This window comes from Neofelis nebulosa, chromosome 9 (assembly GCF_028018385.1).
Source record: "Neofelis nebulosa isolate mNeoNeb1 chromosome 9, mNeoNeb1.pri, whole genome shotgun sequence".
In the NCBI taxonomy this organism is placed as follows: domain Eukaryota; kingdom Metazoa; phylum Chordata; class Mammalia; order Carnivora; family Felidae; genus Neofelis; species Neofelis nebulosa.
Window position 1 is genome coordinate 115,045,944 of NC_080790.1, and position 16,947 is coordinate 115,062,890.

At 44.9% G+C, this 16,947-nt stretch overlaps 1 protein-coding gene across 1 annotated transcript; it reads right to left on the reverse strand.

The window, feature by feature from the left end:
* Positions 1-14,399: 14,399 nt before the first annotated feature.
* Positions 14,400-16,565, reverse strand: LOC131486350 (putative testis-specific Y-encoded-like protein 3). Its single transcript, XM_058686404.1, is given in 4 exon segments — positions 14,400-15,749; positions 15,751-15,854; positions 15,856-16,338; positions 16,455-16,565. Coding segments are annotated over 4 exon segments (840 nt in total). The 3' UTR covers positions 14,400-15,607.
* Between the last annotated feature and the right edge of the window lie 382 nt (positions 16,566-16,947).

Here is a 16,947-nt window from a genome sequence, read left to right on the forward strand (position 1 = left end):
GTTGCTCCGTATCCTAATACCTGCTGTGAGTAATCTTTTTAATTTTAGCCATTCTAACAGGTGCATAATATCACACTGATTTTAATTTACATATCCCTAAGTGACAAATTATGTTGAATCTTCTCATGTGCTTATATGTCACTTGTATATCTTCTTTGGTGAAGTGTCCAAATCTTTTGCCTTTTTTTTTTTTTCATTGAGTTGCTTGGGTTTTTAAAATTATTATTATTACTAACTTTTGGGAGTTCTTTATATATTCTGCATACAAGTCCTTCACCAGATCTGTGCTTTGCAAGGATTTTCTCCCAGTCTTTGGCTTGTGTTTCCATTCTTTTAGCAGTGTCCTTTAGAGAAGAGCAGAAAATTTTAATTGTGAGGAAGTCTGGTTTATCAATTGTTCTTTTCTGGATTTAGTTTTTGGTGTCATATCTAAGACATCTTGGTCTAACACAAGATCACAATGATTTTCCTCCTCTTTTTTCTTTTAGAACTTCCATAGTTTTCATTTTGTGGTTAGGTCTATGATCCATTAGGTAATTTTTGTATATGGTGCAAAGTATGGATCCAAGTTCGTTTTTCTTATCATTTGTTGAAAAGGTCATCTTTTCTCTTTTTGTGCCTTTGACAAAAGTCAGTTGCCCATATATTTGTAGATTTATTTGTGGGATTTCCATTCTGTTCTATTGATCTATTTTTATACCAATACCATACTTTTTGTTACTGTAGCCTTATAATTCTTAGGATCAGGTGTTTTAGTCCTCCAATTTTGTTCTTTTTCAGGGTTTGTAGGCCCTTTGATTTCCATATGAATTTTCAAATTATCTTAACAATTTCTATAAAAACATATGCTGGAATTTCAGTCAGGATTAATATGGATCAATTTGGGAATAATTGGCATCTTAATAATGAGTCTTCTGACCCATGAACAAGATATATCTCTCCCATTTATTTAGGTTTTTAATTTTCTCTCAGCCATATTTTGTACTCTTCAGTGTTTGGGTCTTCCACATCTTTTTGTTGGATTTTTCCTAGGTATTTCATATTTTTGATGGCATTATAAATGGTATTTTTTATTTCTGATTTTTCATTATACAATTGAATACAAATTGAGTTTTATATATTGATCTTATAGCCTGACAACCTTGCCAATAAATTCATTTACTAGTACTAGTAGCCTTTTTCGTAGATTCCATCAGATTTCTACAGATACTCATGTTGTCTGTGAATAAAGACAGTTTTACTTCTTTTTAAAATTTTGAATGTTTTTTTATTTTTGAGAGACAGAGCACAAGCAGGGGAGGGGCAGAGAGAGAGGGAGACACAGAATCCAAAGCAGGCTCCAGACTCTGAGCTGTCAGCACAGAGCCAGACATGGGGCTCGAACCCACAAACTGTGAGATCATGACCTGAGCCAAAGTTAGACACTTAACCAACTGAGCCACCCAGATGCCCCTCTACTTTTTCTTTTTAATGCTTATTTATTTGTCTTGAGAGAGCACATGTGCAAGTGGGGAAAGGGCAGAGAGAGAATCATAAGCAGGCTGCATGCTCAGCACAGAGCCTGGTGCAGAGCTCGATCCCACGGCTGTGAGATCATGACCTAAGCCTAAATCAAGAGTCAGACACTTAACTGATGGAGCTACCCAGGCACCCCATATTCTACTTTCTTAAGAGAGAAGGTGAGTCATTTATTTGAGGCCCCTTTTGTGTATGTATGTCTCTATTATGGGTGTTCAGTGCTCTAAATTTCTTCCTAAGTACTACTTTAGTGACATCCCAGAAATTCTGATATGTTGTGTTTTTATTGTCATTCTGTTCAAGATAACTTTTAAATTTCTGTCTGGCTTCTGTTTTGATTCATTATTGAGACGGAGAAGTGTATTATTTAGTCTATAAATATTGGGAGATTTTTTTCCAAGGATCTTTCTATTACTGATTTTTATTTTATTTCATTTTATTTTAATGTTTATTTCTGAAGGAGAGAGAGACAGAGTATGAGTGGGGGAGGGGCAGAGAGAGAGAGGGGGAGACACAGAATCCGAAATGGGCTCCAGGCTCTGAGCTGTCAGCATGGAGCCTGATGCAGGGCTCGAACCCATGAACTGTGAGATCATGACCTGAGCTGAAGTCGGTCGCTTAACCGACTGAGCCACCCAGGTGCCCCCCGATTTTGAATTTAATGCTGTTATCGGCAGAGACCATAATGGACAAACACTGTGTGTATGACTTGAATCCTTTTGAATTTATTGAGATTTGTTTTATGGCCCAAAATATGCTCTATCTTGGTCTGTGTACACTTGAAAAGAATGGGTATTCTGCTGTTCTTGGGCAGAGTGTCCTATAAATGTCAGGACAAGTTGGTTGGTAGTGTTGTTCAAGTCTATGGTACCCTTGTTGACTTTCTGCCTGCTTGTTGCATCAGTGATTGAGGGATGGGTATTGAAATTTTTGACTGTAATTTAGATGTGTATATTTTTCCTTGCAGGTCTGTTTTTGCTGTATGTTTTTTGAAACTCTTTTAGGTGCATATTGTCCTCTGGATGAATTTGTTTCTGGTAATAGTCTTTGCTTTGAAATCTACTTTGATGTTTAGCCAATCCCATTTTCTTTTTTTTTTTTTTAATTTTTTTTTTTAATGTTTATTTTATTTTTGAGAGAGAGAGAGAGACAAAGCACAAGTGGGGTAGGGGCAGAGAGAGAGGGAGACACAGGATCCGAAGCAGGCTCCAGGCTCCGAGCTGTTAGCACAGAGCCCAGCACGGGGCTTGAACTCACGAACTGTGAGATCATGACCTAGGCTGAAGTCGGCACTAAACCAACTGAGCCACCCGGGCGTCCAGCCAATCCTACTTTCTTCTGACTGTTAGCACAGCACATCTTTTTCTATCCTTTTACTTTATTTTTTTTAACTTTTATTTTTAATTCCAGTGTAGTTAACACACAGTGCTATATTCATTTCAGGTGTACAATATAGTGATTCAACAATTCTGTATATTACTCCATGCTCATCAAGATAAGTGTACTTTTTTTTTTTAATTTTTTTTTAACGTTTTATTTATTTTTGAGACAGAGAGAGACAGAGCATGAACAGGGGAGGGGCAGAGAGAGAGGGAGACACAGAATCGGAAGCAGGCTCCAGGCTCTGAGCCATCAGCCCAGAGCCCGACGCGGGGCTCAAACTCACGGACCGCGAGATCGTGACCTGAGCTGAAGTCGGATGTTTAACCGACTGAGCCACCCAGGCGCCCCAAGATAAGTGTACTTTTAATCCCCTTCACCTATTTTACCCATCCCCTTACCCACCTCCCCTCTGATAACCATCTGTTTATTCTCTATAGGTAAAAGTCTGGTGTGTTTGTTTTCCTTTGTTTTGGTTTTGGTTCATCTCTCTTTTTTTCCTTTGTTCGTTTGTTTTATTTCTTAAATTCCACATATGAGTGAAATCATATGATATTTGTCTTTCTCTAACTGGCTTATTTCACTTATCTTAATAGTCGGTAGATCTATTCATGTTGTTGCAAATGGCAGAGTTTCATTCTTTTTTGTGGCTGAATAATATATAACTGCATCTCCTTTATCCATTCTTCTATCGATGGACACTTAGGTTGCTTCCGTAATTTGGCTATTGTTAAATAATCCTGCAGTAAAGATAGGGTGCATATGTCCCTTTGAATTGACATTTTGATATTCTTTGGGTAAATACCCAGTAAGTGGGATTACTAGATCGTAGGGTAGTTCTATTTTTAATTTTTTGAAGAAGCTCCATTTTGTCTACCGGCACCAGTTTGCATTCCCACCAACAGTGCATGAGGTTTCCTGTTTCTCCACATCCTCACCAACACTTGTTCCTCGTGTTTTTTATTTTAGCCATTACAACAGGTATGAGGTGATATCTCATTGTGGTTTTGATTTGCATTTCCCTGATGATGAGTGATGTTGAGCATCTTTTCCTGTGCCTGTTGGCCTATCCTTTTACTTTTAGCCCATTTGCATTTTATATTTAAACTTTTTTATAGGCAGCATATAGTTTGGTCTTGCTTTTTTTTCAACCTTATAATCTTTGCTTTTTAATTGGAGTGTTTAGACTATTTACATTTAAGGTGATTGTTGATTTGGCTAGGTTTAAGTCTATAATCTTGCCAGTTGTTTCCTATTTGTCCTAACTATTGTTTCCTTTTTCCTCTTTTTCTGCCCTCTTTTGGGTAAATCAAGTACAGTAGTTCCCCCTCCTCCCCCATTTGTGGCTTTGCTTTCTCCAGTTTCAGTTACCTGCAGTCAACCATGGTCTGGAAGCAGATAATCTTCCTTCTAACATTATCATCAGAAGGTCAATGGTAGCCTAACACTACATCACAATGCCTACATTATTCACCTTACTTCATATCGACATGTAGACATTTTATCATTTCACATAGAAAGGTGAGTATGGTACAAAAAGATATTTTGAGAGAGAGAGAGAGAGAGAGAGGGAGGCTACCATCACGTAACTTTTATTACTGTATATTGTTATAATTGTTCTGTTTTATTTTTAGTTGTTATTATTAATCTCTTATTTTGCGTAACTTTAAAAAAATATTTTTTAATGTTTTTATTCACTTTTGAGACAGAGACAGAGCATGAGGAGGGGAGGGGCAGAGAGAGAGGAAGACACAGAATCCGAAGCAGGCTCCAGGCTCTGAGCTGGCAGCACAGAGCCCGACGTGGGGCTCAAACTCACAGACCGTGAGATCATGACCTGAGCCGAAGTCACACGCTTAACCAACTGAGCCACCCAGGCGCTCCTACTTTGTGTAACTTTAAATTAAACCTTATCATGGGTATGTATGTGTAGGGAAGAACATAGTATATGTTTGTACTCTTGATGGTTTCAGGTTTGTACTCTTCATGGTTTCAGGTGTCCGTTGGGGGTCTAGGAATGTATCCCCTGCAGATAAGGGGGAACTACTATATTTTTTTAAGTAAGCTTTACACCCAGTGTGGGGCTTGAACTCACAAACCCAAGATCAAGAGTCATATGTTCTACTAGCTGAGCCAGCCAGGCAGCCCAGGACTACTGTATTTTAATCTCCTTCATTGGCTTATTGGATATTCCTTCCTGGTTTGATATTTTAATGATTACTTTAGGGTTTGTATATATATCTTTAACTTATCACAGTCTACCTTCAAGTGATATTATACCACTTTACATAAAGTATAAGAACATTAAAATAGTATGCTTCCATTTCTCCCTTCCCAGCGTTCATATTATGGTTGTCATTCCTTTTTACTTTACAAATCCCACAATATACTCCTGCTATTTTTATTTAAACAGTTGTCTTTAAAGAATTTAAATAATAATAATAAAAAAATCTTAGCTAAGTACCCAGGTAGTTACCATTTCCAGTAGTCTTTGTGCTGTTGTATAGATCCAGATTTCCATCTGGTATCTTTTTCCATCTGCCTGAAAGACATCCTTCAATGTTTCTTATAGTTAGGATTCGCTAATGTTTAATTCTTCTAACTTGTGTATATCTAAAACATCTCAACTGTACTTTCCTTATTGAAAGATATTTTTGCTGGGTGTAGAATTCTAGGTTGACAAGTTTACCGCCCCCCCCCCCGCCCCCGCTTCCTAGTACTTTAAAGATGTTACTGTGCTCTCTTTTGTTGCTTGTGTTACTTCCAACAACAGATCTGATGTCCTCATATTTGTCCCCTCTATATGTAACAAATCTCTTTTCTCTGACTGCTTTTTCTATATCACTGGTTTTGAACTATTTGATTATGGATATTGATGTAGTCTTCATATTTCTTATGCTTAGAGTACATTGAGCTTCTTAGAACTGTGTGTTTATTGTTTTCAGTAAGTTCAGAAAGTTTTAGACCATTATATCTTCGAATGTTTTTTCTGTCCCCCATCTCTCTCCTTTCCTTCAACAGTTCTTTTTTTTTTTTTTTTAAGTTTATTTATTTTGAGACAGAGATAGTGCAAATGGGGGATGTGAAGAAAGAGAGAGAGAGAGAGAGAGAGAGAGAGAGAGAGAGAGAGAGAGAGAGAGAGAATCCTAAGCAGGTGCCACGCTGCCAACACAGAGCCCGATGCAGGGCTCAAACTCCCAAATTGTGAGATCATGACCTGAGCCCAAACCAGGAGTTGGATGCCTAACCAACTGAGCCATCTGGGCACCCCTCCTTTAGAAATTCTAATTGTCCAGTATTTTAAGCTATTTGAAGTTGTCCCACCGATGATGCCCACCCACTGATGTTCTTTTCTTTTTTCTTTTCTTTTCTTTTCTTTTTTCTTTTTTAAATTATTTTTTCTGTGTTTCATTTTGAATAGTTTCTGTTGCTATGCCTTTAAGTTCACTAATCTGTCATGTCTGCTCTGCCATTAACCCCATCCAGTATGGTCTTCATCTCAGACATTGCCTTTTTAATCTCTAGAAACTTGATTTAAGTGTTTTTTATATCTTCCATTATGTCTACTTAACTTTTTGTGTAGAATATGCAAAACATACAATAATTTACCATTCTAACCATTTTAAAGTGTATATTTCAGTGGCATTAAGTACATTCATAATATTGTGCGACCATCACCACTAGCCATCTCCAGAACTTTTTTTTAACATTCCAAACTGAAACTCTGTACTCATTAAACACTACTCTTCATTCTCTTCTCACTATAGCCCCTGGTGACCACTACTCTACATTCTGTCTCTGAATTTGACTACTTTAGTGGAATCATACAATATTTGTCCTGTTGTGTCTGGCTTATCTGACTTAGCATAAATGTCTTCAAGGTTCATCTACATTGTAGCACGTATCGGAATTTCACTCCATTTTAAGGTTTATATTCCATTGTATGTATATACCACATTTTGCTTATCCATTTGTCCACCAGTGGACAGTTGGGTTGTTTCCATTTTTGGCAATTGTGAGTAATGGTGCTATGAACATGGTATACAATGTATACAATGGTATATAAATATCTGTTCAAGTCCCTGCTTTCCAATTCTTTTGGGTATATACCTAGGCGTGGAGTTGCTGGATCATGTGGTAATTCTATGTTAAAGTTTTTGAGGAACCACCATACTCTTTTCCCCAATGGCTGTACCATTTTACATTCCCACTCTGAAAGTTCCAATTTTCCACATCCTCACCAACACTTCTTTTCTTTTCTTTTTTTTTTCTTTTTGATAATACCCATCTTTGTGGGTGTGAAGTGATAGTTCATATTTTTTATTTGTATTTATCTAATGATGAGCAATATTGCACATTTCTTTATGTGCTTATTGGCCATTCATATATCTTCCTTGGAGAAATGTCTATTCACATCCTTTGCCCATTTTTTAGTTGAGTTGTTTGCGTTGTGTTATTAAGTTCTTTATATATTCTGGATATTAATTCCTTATCAGATATATGATTTTCAAAATATTTCCCCCCATTCTGTGAGTTCTCTGTCCCTTCTGTTGATAATGTCCTTTGAGATACAAAAGTTCAATTTTGATGAGGCCCATTTTATCTATTTGTTTTGTTGCCTGTGCTTTTGGTGTGACATCTGAGAAACCGTTTCCAAATCCAACATCATGAAGCTTTCCCCCTGTTTTGTTCTAAGGGCTTAATAGTTTCAAGTCTTACAGTTGAGTCTTTGATCTGTTTTGAGTTAATTTCTGTATGTGGTATAAGGTAATGGCCCAACTTTATTCTTTTGCATGTAGATACCCAGTTTTCCAGCACCATTTGATGAAAAGACTGTCCTTTCCCAGTTGAATGGTTGGCATTTTTTTTGTCAAAAATCATTTGACTGTATTTGTGAGGGTCTATTTAACTTTTTAAATGCATGAAACACAGCTATAACTTCTAATGTCCTCAATCTACTCATTTTAACATCTGAATCTGTTGTGGGTTGGTTTTGATTGCTTGTTTTCCTCATTATGGATCATGTTGCCTGCCACTTCATCGACCTGATAATCGTTGTTTGGATGCCAGACACTGTGAGTTTTACCTTGTTAGGTAGTGGATGTTTTTGTAATCTTGTAAACACTCTTGAGCTTTGTTCTGTGACAGTTAAGTGACTCAGAAACAGTTTATCCTTTTGGGTCTTGCTCATAAGAATTTTTTAGGCAATTCCAGAGCAGTGCTCATTCTAGGGCTAATTATTGGCCGCTTTTTTTTTTTTTTTTTTAATGTAGACTTCATGCCCCCAAGAAGGGGCTTGAACTTCATGATCCTGAGATCAAGAGCCACATGCTCTACCGACTGAGCCAGCCAGGAAGCCCTTATTGCCACTATTTTTTTTTTTTTTCAACGTTTTTTATTTTTATTTTTGGGACAGAGAGAGACAGAGCATGAACGGGGGAGGGGCAGAGAGAGAGGGAGACACAGAATCGGAAACAGGCTCCAGGCTCCGAGCCATCAGCCCAGAGCCTGACGCGGGGCTCGAACTCACGGACCGCGAGATCGTGACCTGGCTGAAGTCGGACGCTTAACCGACTGCGCCACCCAGGCGCCCCCTTATTGCCACTATTAAGGCAAGACCTTTCTCAGTATTCTCCCAAATACTTCATGATACTCTCCCCGGTGCCATAGCTGTGGGAATAGATACTATTCCCCACTCATGTGAGCACTAGGCACTAGGCACTAGTCCCTTTAATCCCTTCTGATGGTCTTTACCTGGCCCTAGTTAGCTTCCTCACATGCTTGTGCTGGTTAGTATTCTAGTGAACACTAATTGGTCAGTGTCCAGAGCCTTGAAAACCACTGTTTCATGTATTTTATCTGATTTTCTGGTTGTTTCAGGTAAGAGGATAAATCTGATCCTTGTTATTCCATCTTGGCTAAAAGCAGAAGTCTACTGCTGCTTTTTTTTTTTTTTACTTGTAAGACCACAGGGTCTCGGTGAAGGACTGTATCAGTTCTGGTAAGTGAAAAGTTCACTCACACAGTAGGTTCTCATTTATCCCCTTTTCACCTACCAAAGGTGATTCTAAAGACCCTGACTCTTAGGAAACTTAGTTAGGCAGTGAGTTGGCTAGACTTAAGGAACTCTCAGGTCCAGAAACCTTGCATCTGGACCTGCACTAGCCCAGAAGTCAGCGCCCTTGAACCCGGAGGGCCATCATGGGGTGAAAGTGCCACTGGGGGCATCCCACACGAGGGCTGAATTATGACTGTGAGCTCCTAGAGTTAATGACCTTCGCTATCCCACTGGACATCGTGGACATCCATTTCACTTTCCTGCTCTGATGCTTGTCCCGAGCAAGCCGTGACATTGTGCTCTCTCTTGCCATAACTCATTCAAGAGTGAACATGTTGTACCCAGCTCTGGACAATTAGATGCAGGATCTGGAAAGTCTGGAAAGATGCAGCATCACAGAAAGTTTCTGTGAAAGGTTTTCTCCATTTTTTCAAAATTTTAAATGTTTGTTTCTTTTTGAGAGAGAGAAATAGAGCATGAGCAGGAAGGGGCAGAGAGAGAGGGAGACACAGAATCCGAAGCAGGCTCCCGGCTCTGAGCTGTCAGCACAGAGCCCGATGCGGGGCTTGAACTCACAAACCGTGAGATCATGACCTGAGCCAAAGTCAGACGCTTAACCGACTGAGCCACCCAGGTGCCCCAAGGTTTTCCCCATTTTAAGGGAGTCATGGGAAGACACAATCAGCCTTCTCTGGAGTTACTGTTTCCTAAAATGAGTCTTGGAGCTAGTGCTACCAACTTGGCACCACGTTGAAGATGAAACCAACAGGAAAGACAGCAGATCAGAGAAGAAGTCTTAAGTCCTTGAAAACATAATTGAGCTGCTGAATCACACAGCCCCCAAAGCCCATCTCACCTCTGGATGTCCACGTAAGGAAAAAAATCAATTAAGGTCAGAGTTTCTGTTAGATACAACGAGAAGTATTGTTGCTGAGCCAGCCACCTGGCAGGCTGGAGGTATACATGGAGGTGGGACACCTTAAAGGAACTTTCTCCCTCTACTAAGGAACTTCAAGTTCTTTGTTAGATGAGAAACAGGCTGAAAACTGCAGAAAGACATGCCCAAGGCCACACGGTGGGGAATCAAGAGCACACAGGCCTACCAGCCTTCCAGCTGGTGCCTGGTGCCTACTCGACCACAGCCCCGTGCCCTTGAGATCCTGAGTCAGCATTGATGAGGGGGCTTGTAGGGTGGGGGCCTCAAAGTTCACCAACCCAAGTCAGCGTTCAGTTCTGCTGAGCAAGGGCAAGCAGATACCAGAGACTTCCTTGAATTTTTGTGTTGAAATCACGTCCTTGGAGGAAAAAAATCAAAGTCCCCCAAACCGTAATCAGGGCAGTTACAGGTAACGACTGATTGCAATAGTTTCGGAACAGATTTTTCTGATTGTAAAAACTTGTCCAAAGTTCCTCCCTAGGCCAACAAAGTGGGCGGACTCCTGAGAGCAGAGGTGAACAAAGACCTGAGGTCAGAGGTTCCTGGTGCTCTCCATGCCAGAGCAGGAAGCCCCTCCTCACATTGACCTCCTTCCTCCACCCTTGGAGCATGTGTGAGGCAGGCAAGCAGCTCTGTAGGAGGAACCAGGAATGAGCCCAGACACTGCCTAGAAAACAGCTACACTGGCCGCACAGAATTCCTATCCCCACAGATATCGTCTTCCCCTTACCCATCTAGAAGACCCTTCTAAACTTTGAGGATGTTAAAGTACTTACTGATCCCACAAAGAGTGTCTGAACCCTGAGCTGTGCCGGGTGAGGGGAAGCCAGCAGAGAATAAAACAGGTCCTCACATAGGTAGAGAAAAAGGCAGGTACATAAATGAATAAATGCATATAACGTTAGGTGGTTGTAAGTGCCCTAACAAGAGCCAAACCACAGAAAGGGAGGGACAGCCATGGTGGTTTTGAGAAGGGGTCATCAGGGAAGACTTCCCAAAGAGGTAAAATTGTAACCAATGAGCTGAGAAACCTTAATGAATCGAGAGCCAGCCATGCAAGTATCTGGAGAAGGTTCCAGGCAGAGGGAGGAGCAAGCAACGTTCTGAGCCTGGTTTGAAGACCAGAGGGAGGTGGTGTTGTTGGAAAGTGAACTGGAGGAGGCGAGGCAGAGGAGATGAAGTTAGACAGGTGACAAGAGGTCAAATCATGAGGCTCTTGAAGGTCATGAGGAACATGTTGGTTTTTCCTCTTGCATGAGGTGGCAGCTTTGGAGGGTTTGGAGCAGAGGAAGGACATGGCCCAACCCTGGTCCTGAGCACCACCTGGCTGCTGTATCCATGTCAGCCCATGGGACATAGCAGGTGCTCACTAAATGTCAGTGGTTGGATTCACTGCTTTCAGCCTCACCATTGGACTCTTGAGGCCACAGAGGGCACAGATCAGAATAGTCCTCTTGTGCCCCCCAGTGCCCCGTATGGAGGGGTACTCAGATACGTGAATGAGTGAGTAAGCAGGAGTAGGTTCTGAAGACAAGACTCATGCCCCAGATGGGTGGCTGGGACACATGGTATCCACAGCCATTTGCTGAGGTCAGTCACAGGGTGAAAGAAGGGTGCCACCGGCCGTGCAGCAGGAAGATCAGGTAAATGCCTGCTTTGGTAAGCACCGTCATCTAGGGCCTAACAATGTGCAGGATGCAACTGGGCCCAAATTTAGGTTGCAGGAGCCAAAGTTGCACCTGCCAACCACCAGTGCAGGGCAGGCAGACGACATGGGGCACCAATTTCTAGGATCACCAGGATGTTTAGAGGCTCACTCTAATTCCCCTGGGGGCATCACAGACAGGTGTTTGGCACAAAAAAGAAACCCAGAGAATGTAACCCAGCCAGGCACTGGTATCCAAAATTTGGGTTTGTAGGCTGTACTTGGAAGGTGGCAGATTGTTGTGGTCAAAGACAATCATGGAGGGCTTCCTGGAAGAGCTGCAGCCTGAAGTTAAACCGAAGACACTAGAGAGCTGGAGTTGCAGACACTCCCCTCTCCTTGTGTCCAGCTGCCCTGTGAACTCTCTTACCTCCGAACCACATCTAATATTCCTCCCCACTATCCATGGGCTAATTAATGCCTTGGCTTTGAATTCAAAGCTCCTATTTCCAGAAAATGGCCTTAACTTACCCCCACCCCCACCCCAGCCTTGTCTCTTCCAAGCAGCCACACCCAGGGTACATGCTATGCCCTGAACACATCACGCATCTTCTACCCCAGTGCCTTTGGTCAGGTCATGCCATTTGCTCTCTCAGGAATTCCCTCTCCAGCCCCACTTTACCTGAACTATTGCCTTTTCCTCATACCCCAGCTCCTGTGTCCCAACTTCAGGGAAGTCTCCACCCTCCGATCTATCACACACACTTGGGGTGAGCTGCATGCCAAGCTCGACTTGGTTGGGTTTAGTCTCTCTGGGGTGATCATTCTGTACCGGTTAGGTTACAGACTAATAGCATAATTGTTAGTCGTGCCTCTTTCGCCCCCAGATGTGTTCCAACTCAACAACAAATTACATGGTTACCCTGCACTGCCCTCGCCCTTCTCTGCCCAGCTGAAATCCTTTGGGCAGGAACTATGCCTCATTCTTTGCTCTGTCAGGGCCCGGGGTAATACCCTGACACATCTGGATACAGTCATTCACTCACACAAGTGATTTCTGAGGTGTGATGGGGGCAGAGCAGCAGATGGAAAGGCCCCTGTTCTCCTGACCCATCAGAGGTGGAAGGAAGAAGAGAGGAAAACAAGACCATTTCAGGGAGTGACGACGATAGGGAGAAGGCCACGAAGAGGAGGAGAGAAGATATAGGAGGTAGATGACTTTAGACAGGCAGGGTGGGAAGGCCTCTGGAGAAGTGGCATTTGACTGAGGCCTGAAAGAATTGAGGGAGCTAGAGATGAGAATATCTGCAGGTAGAGAATTCTAGAGAGAGAGAAAGGCAAGTTCAAAAACCCTGAGGCCGGGACGTGTTCGGTGTGTTTAAGGAACAGCAGAGAGGCGGGTGCAGGGTGAGTGAAGAGGAGATCAACGGGAGATGTCAGCGGGGGCCAGACAATGCTGGGCTTTGTCAGCCATGGCAAGGAATCAGGACTTTTTTTTTTTTTTTTTTTTTTCCTGCCAATGAAGGGTTCTGGATCGGGGAATATCGTGATCCAAATCATTTTTTCCCCAGACTGAGAGGTCTTTATTTTTCAATCACGCAGATAGAAGACAGAAGTGCCATGACTCCTCTTCTCATTGGATAAAGCCACCCCATGAACATTTCTCTGTTCAGAGGCAGACACGGCAGTTACAGCGATGTCAGTTACAACATGGTCACCAGGTACCGGATCATCAAGACCTTACCGATATCTTTCTGGAGGTTACCCTTAGAACATGGTAACAGTTTCTAGTCGTAAGTCCTACAAAACCCTTATTCATACTACTTCTAAGTACAGGGCTATGTTAACAGGCCACAACAACTTGATAACAATCACGAATAGCCATCTGAGTTTCCAAATGGTGTGGTGTAGAAACATTACATGGACATTCTTGTAAATGCTCTCAGCTAAAAGCAACAAGCAGGCCTGGACAGCTCAATTTCTCCACTGAGTGGAAAAGGGGAAGGAGATGCCTAGGGTCTTACTTAAAAGCAGTGAAATGAGAAACACACAGCATTAACTTTATACATGCACAGGTCATACCTGGGCCAAGAGAACCTCTAAAGTTGCAGTGTTCAGTTAGTAATTCTTCTAATTCAAAAAACATCTTGGTGAATCAGAAAAGTTCAGAAGAATCAGGGGGCTCTCCTCCCTACACCCCGTGGGCTCTCAGCCACCCTGCCTTTCCAGCGGGCTCTGGCTTCGATTGCATTCCCCTGCCTAAAGCATCCGCCACTGTGTTTTGTGTCAAGCCCTCCCCTCCCCATACCCAGGTCCTGGAGAGCAGAGGACAAGGCCTTCCAAGGGAAGGGGGACTCCAGGAGGCAGCTAAGCTCTTCTACCTATACAATCCCACCATGGGGGGTTAGACCCAGTGGAAGGAGAAGAAAGGAGACCGGGGCTAGAGTTGGTCTAAAAGAACCCAGCACCAAACAAAACGATGAAACAGCCCCGCCCCTGGGGACCCTTGCTGAAGGGGGTAAAGAGGCTGCAAAGATCCAGCCCAGGGGTCTACAGCACAGCCCTCCCTCTCTGGAGCCAAAGAGGGGCAAATTCAACAAGAAAGACAGTCTCCTTAGCTGTTCTTTTTAAAAAAAATTTTTTTTCAACGTTTTTTATTTATTTTTGGGACAGAGAGAGACAGAGCATGAACAGGGGAGGGGCAGAGAGAGAGGGAGACACAGAATCGGAAACAGGCTCCAGGCTCCGAGCCATCAGCCCAGAGCCTGACGCGGGGCTCGAACTCACGGACCGCGAGATCGTGACCTGGCTGAAGTCGGACGCTTAACTGACTGCGCCACCCAGGCGCCCCTCTCCTTAGCTGTTCTTAAGAAGCTTGCTTCTTCAGTTGTTTGTTTTTGAGCTGTCATTTTAAAGAAAATGAAAAGAAATATGTGAGATCTGAGCAGGTATGGACAGGTCCCATGACTAGAAACAGCCCTGCTGTACTGCAACCTGGCAGCCTAAAGACGGGCAGAGACTGGAGATGGGGGCAGGGGCCCAGGGGATTCTGTGTGGGCCCAGTGACTGGGGCTCAGGAAGGTAGGCTTCTGGGAAAGAACCCCCATCATTGCCCCTGCCTTGAGCACATGCCCGGATATGCCAGTGTGGCAGAGTTCCTAGGGGGCTGGGGGTTTTCTTGCGCATTGGCAGGCGGTTGTTGAGGTCCTTACAGACCTGGGAGCAGGCAGCAGCGGTGGGAGCCTGGGTGGAACTCAGAAGGGATGATGGCCAAACACTGGCAGGATATCACAGATCTTGATAAGCGGATAGCAGGCCGTGGGGTAGTACCAATGCAGGGGTAAGAAAAGCAGTGTGATCACAAAGAATGCCTTGCCCACTGCTTCACAGCCCTGACCTCATCATGTGGTCCTGCAGTCCTGAGGCCCTGAGGCTATGGAATGTCCAAGACTGGCTGACAGGCGGCACCAAATGCATCCCCTTCTTGGATGATGAGACTCAGCTTGCCACAGCCAATATTCTGGATGCATAAATACGAAGCCCAACGTGTTGTGGCCTTGAAGTAGTGGGCCTCAAAGAGGCCCTGGTCCTCCTAGTGCTGACTTGTGGGTGCCCTTGTCAAAAGTGGGTGGGAAGGGGGCGCCTGGCTGGCTCAGTCAGTAGAGCATGAGACTCTCGATCTCAGAATCACTGAGTTCAAGCCCCACATTGGACATAGAGCTTGCTTTAAAAAAAAAAAAGAAAAAGAAAAAAAAAAAAAGGTGTGGAGTGGGAAGGCCATGATCAGAAGCAGGCTGGGGCCACAGAGATAATGGGAGTACACATCCATAGCGCTGGGTGCCTGGGTAGAACTGTGGCATGTGACAGCTATGTGATGCCCAAAGGCCGCATGGAAACAAAAGAGCTTGGCCACGGAGGCCACAATCTTGGAGCAGAGTCCACTGAATGTTCGGAGGGGCCAGGGTGCATGAAAGAGAAAGCAGACAGCAGAGCTATGTCATTGGCTTGAGCACAGGTCCACAAGAGGCAGAAGGCAGTCTTATGTAGATGCCAGGTCCTAGTGCAGGGCTTAGCCAGACTGGTACCTGCAGGACATAGGAGGGGCCTCTGTGCGCCACCTTGCTAGACCTCTGCTGGCTCCGCGGGGGGTGGCGGGGGGGTGTCTTTCCCCCAGTAGGTAGTACTGCAGGAGTTTGGGCCACAAGTCCTCTAATAATCTGGGCAACCTTGTCAGCCTCTGGGAGGTTGTTCTGTGAGAACCGGCTGAAGAAGCTGCGAACAGTGTCCCAGTTCCTGTGTACCAGAACAGGGGGTTCCTTGGCCCTGGTGCCATCGGATGAGACTTGCAACTGACACCACCGGTCCTGAGGATCTGCACTCATACTCCTTCACGAACACCTTGTTCCAGAAGAAGGGATTGTTCCAAAACTTGAAACTGCAGCGCGTCCTGGCATGCCTGAGCTCCCTCACCTCCAAATTCACCAAGTACCAGGGCACGTCTTCATCACGAGAACTGATCATGTCTGACAGATGCGGGTGGTTCAGAAAGGCAGTGACCCAGAAGCCAGAAATATTCTGGATGATGAAGCGCCTACGTACCAAGTGCAGACGGCGCATGCGTCCAAACCTGCGCTCCAGCCGCAGGTAGGGCCAGTCCGCCTGGGCACTCACAGCTTCCAGCTCCCACCGGATGGCCTCAGGCAGGTCCGCGGCTGGGCGTTCCAGGTTTATGGGCCCCGCTGCACCGCCACTCCCACCTCCGGGTCCTCCTCCCCCATCAACCCCTCCGCTCCCCCGCCCCTTCCAGGAAGATGGCGCCCTGCCCAGGCGTCACTTCCTCGGCCTTCCCGCCGCCTCCCGACCGCGACCCCGCCCCCCAACCTCGGCACGGCGGGTCTCAGGGGCCTCGGTCCGACTAGGCCCGGTGACAGGCGGGGCGCCCGCGTGCAGCGGCTTCGCTGACCCAGCGGCGAGGTCGGGCGACGGGCGCCTGGCGGTTCTAGGCCCCCCGCCGTCTCGTCCGCCATCACCTGAGGTAGCCTCTCGCCTGGAGGGGCTCGGGTGCGTGGACGACACTGCGGGTCCCGCCGGAGGGGCGGTACGGCGGCTACGGGACCATGGCGGGAGGTGGGAAGGCGCGGTCTCCTCCTCGGGGCGCGCTCCGCTCCTCGCACCCTCCTTCGGGGTGTGATTCGCAGAGGTCCCCCTAGCTGCGAGGGACGAGGGTCTTGCCGGCCTGGCTGAGTGGCACGGGGCTGCCTGAAGGGGATGCAACCGCAAGCGCCGGACGGAACTGGCCCCAACATTAGTAGGACAATGGCGATAGGGATGGGGTGAATTGCAGGGGTGTACCAAGCAAGGAATAGTTCCGAGTGGGCACCAAGGATCAGGCACAACTCCGGTCACGGA